At 36.2% G+C, this 6,000-nt stretch overlaps 1 protein-coding gene across 2 annotated transcripts in view; it reads right to left on the bottom strand.

The window, feature by feature from the left end:
• Nucleotides 1–1,937: 1,937 nt before the first annotated feature.
• The window catches only part of arid4a (AT-rich interactive domain 4A), a 119,644-nt gene continuing 115,581 nt past the window's right edge, over nucleotides 1,938–6,000 (bottom strand). For both annotated transcript variants that reach the window (XM_063049562.1, XM_063049572.1), the window contains exons 24-25: nucleotides 5,480–5,626; nucleotides 1,938–3,821 (exon numbers count right to left, since the gene is read on the bottom strand). In XM_063049562.1, coding sequence (XP_062905632.1) covers nucleotides 3,718–3,821; nucleotides 5,480–5,626 — 251 coding nt within the window. In that variant the 3' untranslated portion in view covers nucleotides 1,938–3,717. The remainder of the gene's footprint in view (nucleotides 3,822–5,479; nucleotides 5,627–6,000) is intronic.

Here is a 6,000-nt window from a genome sequence, read left to right as displayed (position 1 = left end):
TTCACTGTGGGAGGCCATTGGAAATTGACAAGTAATTGCTTTTATTGATACTTTTGCAATAAAACTATTAAGCAACCCTCAGTCTTTTAGTCTTTTTAATGTGCAGTAATAAACTGACAGCTATTATAAATATTTATTTTTTAAATATCGTGTAGGGGGAAAAGCTTTTAATATTGCAAACCTTAACCTCTCTATACCCTAATCATACTTTCCCCACCGACATAGCCATTTTATAATGCTATTTTCTTTAATATGAGATTTCTTAGCAATGCAAGTACTGTATCATATTATAGCAGAACTATCAGAGTTTGTAGATGTCACCCATAAACTGAAGGATGAGTCATGGCTGTTCAATAGACCACAAGCTTAGCCTTTTAACACCTTTTTTCTGTTTTTAAGTAAAATTTATAATCTTGGACTCCCTAAATGATTGAACTGAGAGCCAAATAGCCTTGTAGTGGTGCACTTTAACTTATAGAGTTAGTAGTCAGTTGGTGCTGTTTTTAACCCATTCACAAATCAAGATAATCTGCTTAGTATGAAACTAAAATACCAGATGACAATTCATACAACATAGCAGAAGTTCCAAAGGGTTCAGAATCACAGCCATCCAGCATTCTCATCTAATGTATGAATACTTGAGTAAGGTGATTGATGCAGACTAAAAGAAATATTTAGCCATTATTTCACTCATTTAAAAATAATTGACATTAATTTACAATTCAATATAATTTTCAGCTTTCCGTGTTTAAAAAAAAATAACTTTTAATCAGTTTCTCTAATCCCAAAACTGTTTTGCAACTTCATCTGAAGCCCTATTAGACATAGGCTGCCAACAGCAGTTCGACAGAATCTTCTGTCTGGACCAGTCTTTCAAATTGTCCCCAGGAGTAGTCCATCATTAAAGATCCTTCCTCTCCCAGGAATGTGGTCTTTAAAGCTTTTGTTAGTGTTTCTGTAGCACTGGGATGCAGTTGCTAGCCCCATGCCCAACCCCTCCTCCTTTTGCAGCCAGAATTGCAACCATCTATTGTGGAGTTGTTTTGCAACAACCTGGAGAAATTATTTTTCTCCTGTAGTATTTTAAACATCATTACGAAATAGTGTTTCATGTTAGGATGAGATCATTGGAAGAATTCCCACTTATGAGAATCAGTTAGAACCTTTACCTTACCTTCATCTCTCTGCAAATATTGAAAAAAATGTTTCCAGCAAAGTACTTAATGTCAATTGGAACAATTACTCAGAACAACCTACAGCACATACATATCCAATGCTTCTAATTTTTTGGTAAATGTATTGAACTAAACTCAACAAAATTTATGTGTGTACTTTACATAGCAATATCCAAAATGCGTTCTGATGAAGAGTCTCTGCCCAAAACATCAACTCCTTATTCCTTTCCATAGATGCTGCTTGACCTGCTGAGTTCTTCCAGCATTTTGCATGTCATATCCAGGATACTTAATTTTACAAAGTATGTGGACACCAAGTCAAAGCCAAATTACCATTAGCCTAAATATTGATCACAGAGAGAGAGGGAGAAAAGGGTGGTGGGGGGGGGTTTACTATTGTTTGATAGATTAAATTGCACTCAAGGAAGGAAAAACTGCCATTACTGTAAATGAGGCATGACTGTTGGACAAACTTACAGAAACTGGAAATGTTTGAATTATAAGAATTACTTTCTTTTTAAAGTTGTCAAATTGTTCATTTGTGCCACACTCCTAAATGACATTCATCTTGATCACAATTGATTCATTATTAATAGAGGAGTAACAAATGCCACTTGAATTGTTGCAAAACAATTTCTGATCAGAGAAAGTAGAAAAGGTGAAGGCTTTGGAAACAGACTGCTAGACCACTCTCAGCTAAGAAGTATTGGATCATGCAGAAAACGTGACAATAAATTCAAATTTTTTTCTTAAAACTTGGCCTTTATTAAATTCTGTACGGAGCTCCATTTTATTTCACATTACAATACACCAGTTTTGCAAGTGGAGAGGAAAAAAATGCTCTGCTTTTAGAAAGTTAAGCCATTGTCAAATTATTCTCTTCCGTTACATGTGGAAGAAAAAAAAATCCATTGTAATAACTACTACAACTCCACGCTGTCAAGAAATACAAAAAAAATCTCAAACATAAAATGAATGGACATTGATTTGTTAGCAGTTCTATGGAATACTATTACAATCCATCTCAGGCCCACTGCTGTTCTGAACCACAGTATCATAATATACAAACAGTCTAGAGCATTCACACTATTACTCTACAGTATATTAAACATTGGGAAGGGACACCAATTCCTTACAATGTACAGTACGTGTGGATAAAAATTGATAAAATAATCACATCTGTACACAATATATGTGCAAACTGTATCTTTAAATACATGGTTCTGGAAGAGTTAATATATACAAAGTATGCAATGGAGACACCATGGCCTTGTCCATGATCTGGAAATACAACACAGCCACCTAACGGTAACCGTCACTCCTTGTAGTAGTTGTGCTACATTTGTTTTTCCCAAACATTGTAATTGAATTGAAGATAGTAGACAACTTGGCATAGACTTAAATGTTGGACCAACCAACTTTGTTTAACGGGGCAAATAATACACATTTTACCATTAGGCAGTGTGACCACAAAGCTAGCCAACTGGACTCTACAAGGTTTGTAATTCAGGAAAGCGAACCTGCTTTTGAAATGACTGAAATTATAATTCAAGGTTTGTAACATCTCGTAAATTAAAGCGAACAAACCTGGAAAACCGAACCAAGTCTGAAAATATCTTTCTTTCTTGTTTTAAAAATACATAAAAAATACAAGTATTATGTCCATTGCCTTGTCTGAATAAATATACTTCACAAGTTGCAAGATAATACATTTTTTTATTTTACACAAAATTCTTTTCAGGTCTAGAAATTTTTTGTTAAATAACTTCATTGTTGTGATATATTTGAAACTTTTTTGTAATAAAATAAAACTCTGCAATTACATATAAAAAGAGACAAAATAGTCTTGCTACAGAAATTAGTCTACTGAAAACCAACTTCTCCGATGACTGTAAACATTACAAAACTTAAATAAGAAATCTCATTTGCATAACTGTGCTCAAAATCCAACAGCAATATAGCGGAAGACTTTTTCATTACAGTATCAGTTTTCAATACACTAAATTTCCTGTAACAATCTATTTTGTCCCATTTCCAAATTACACAAAATAGGGCACTCTGCTCACCGTGTACTTTGGCAGTTCAAGATAGCTAATGCTCCCACAACTAAGACTGAACTGGAACTATTAACCCAACATATGAACTGAGCTGACTGGGCTAGGCTCCCTCGGTTCCATTACCAACAAAGCTATTTTTCAATTGCAGTTATTGTTCTGTGAGTGTCTTCAGAGGAAGGTGGTCACATTCATTTTATTCAATCACCAAGAGTCTTCCACAAAGTGCCATTTCATGTAATAGAGTGGACAGTAGTCATCAGTGAAGCATGTCTCATCTCCAAATTACATTCAACTTCGTGCTTTGCAGTGCTAAAGGAACTGGAAGTTAACCAGGCAGAGTGGGAAACTTTTGCTTGAATCCTACTGATAATACTCAAGTCCAATCAGCTGAGTGCTTCCTATGCTAATGTTCCAGGGTATTTAGCACTTGTGTCATGGCAGCAGGCTGCTGGGAAAAGGATAGGGAAGGGTATGGAGGCGCATCATCACCTGCATTCTACTGCCACACTGTTTTGGGCTGGTGAAGAGGAAGTGGGACTCATTCCAGTTTCTGAAGAAGCTGAGGATGTACCTGGAGCTGCAAGTGTAACTGGATAATAGAAGAGAACACAAATTAGTAAAAAATCTATATAACATATTCTAGAAATGGCAGTACAATCTTCAGTTAATACTGACACTCATTGTAAGATCTTCAACCTTACTAGGCAAAATTGTTTAATGTAATACAATAAGACCATAAGAGAAAGGAGAAGTAGGCCATTCAGCCCATCGAGTCTGCTCCGCCATTCAATCATGGGCTGATCCAATTCTTTCAGTCATTCCCACTCCCCTGCCTTTTCCCCATGCCCTTTGGCTAATCAAGAACCTATCTATCTCTGCCTTAAATGCACCCATTGACTTGGCCTCCAAGCTGCTCATGGCAACAAATTCTACAGATTTAACACCCTCTGTCTAAAGTAATTTCTCAGCATCTCTGTTCTAAATGGACGTTCTTCAATCCTGAAGTCGCGCCCTCTTGTCCTGGACTCCCCTACCATGGGCAATAACTTTGCCTTATCTAATCTGTTCAGGCCTTTCAGCATTCGGAATGTTTCTATGAGATCCCCCCCCTCCCCCATTGTCCTGAACTCCAGGGAATACAGCCCAAGAGCTGCCAGACGTTCCTCATATGGTAACCATTTCATTCCTGGAATCATTCTCATGAATCTTCTCTGAACCCTCTCAATGTCAGTATATCTTTTCTAAAATAAGGAGCCCAAAACTAACACAATACTCTAAGTGTGATCTCACGAGTGTCTTATAGAGCCTCAACATCACATCCCTACTCTTATATTCTATACCGTCTTCCAGAAGTAAATCACTCAACTTTCTAAAGGGTTTCATCATTTACATACATAATAAAAACATGATGGAAGGAACAAATGTAAGCCACATTTAAATATAACTTAGAAAACAAAATAACTGCAGAGCTAAAAGAAGGAAAACTCGAAAAGGAAATGTGCAAAACTGACACTTGGAATTCTTGAAATATACAAGGACAACCTCTTTGAACAAAGAAATCACAGCAATAAGCTAACTAAAAATTGAAATAAAGAAGATTTGACCTTCAGTGCCCAGGCTATTAAAACCTACAATATGTATGCAAAATGCATTAATGAAAAATTGCCTTTATTTCTACAGAGTGTATAGGGGATAAAGTGATGCCTCAATTGCACATGGCCATGGCCTGACCCCACCTGGACTCCTGCACTTAGCTTGGTTCTGTACACAAGACAGGATATATTGGCCCTGTATGGATTGCAATGCAAACTTACCAATGTGAACCTGGAATATTATAGAGTTACATTTTAAATCAAATCCATATAAATTTACTTTACATTCCACCCACCTGCAACTAAGGAAAATTAACTCTAATAGAATTGTTTGAATTATAAGAGGATTAACTTGATGATAAAAGTTTGGGAGTACATTTCCACACAAAAAGCGACAATCTAAAATCTGGAACATCATACCCCAAAAGGATCTGGGTGAAGAGAAATTTTCGAAATTGAAAAGATTGAAAAATTAATTGGTTCAGGGTATCAAGGGAAGCATAATAAATGTTTGTGGGTTTGAAATATCATTCAGCCATACTGAACAATGTTGAAGATTTGGAAGAGCTTGATGGCCTACTCCTATTCAAAAGCAGAATGAATCATAAACATTGTTATCAAAGATGTTAATAGGATCAATCATGTTAATCATTACCTTCTCTCTCTTTCTTTTTTAATCGCTTTCTTCTCCTATCTATGGATGCTACTTCCGATTTCAAAGACATATAGTATTTTCTGATCTCCTGTAGTTTGTCCTGTAGGAAAGCTATCCGTTCAGCACTTGTCAGATTATTAAGATCAGCTGAGGAAAAGAATATTAAATTTATGCACATAAATAAACTACACTGTGATAAATAAACAAGTCAACAATCTCAAACAGAATGTGCATTATTCATTTATCTTTATTACTTGGAGATACAGCATAGTAACTGGCCCTTCCAGCCCAATGAGCCCACAGTGCCCAATTACCTCCATGTGACCAATTAAGCTACTAACTCATCCATATCATTGTCTCTGGCCACATCAGACAAATTGCACTAACCATCGCAAAGTTCATGCTCAAAGTTCACAGTAAATTCATTATGGAGTACATGCATGCCACCATATGCAACCCTGAGGTTTGTTTTCTTGCAGGCATACAGAGTAAATCCAAGCAACACAATAGAATCATTAGAA

The sequence above is a fragment of the Mobula hypostoma genome, chromosome 1 (assembly GCF_963921235.1).
Source record: "Mobula hypostoma chromosome 1, sMobHyp1.1, whole genome shotgun sequence".
Lineage (NCBI taxonomy): Eukaryota > Metazoa > Chordata > Chondrichthyes > Myliobatiformes > Myliobatidae > Mobula > Mobula hypostoma.
The sequence above is the reverse complement of the archived record's forward strand: the minus strand, read 5'-3'. Positions and strand labels throughout refer to the sequence as shown.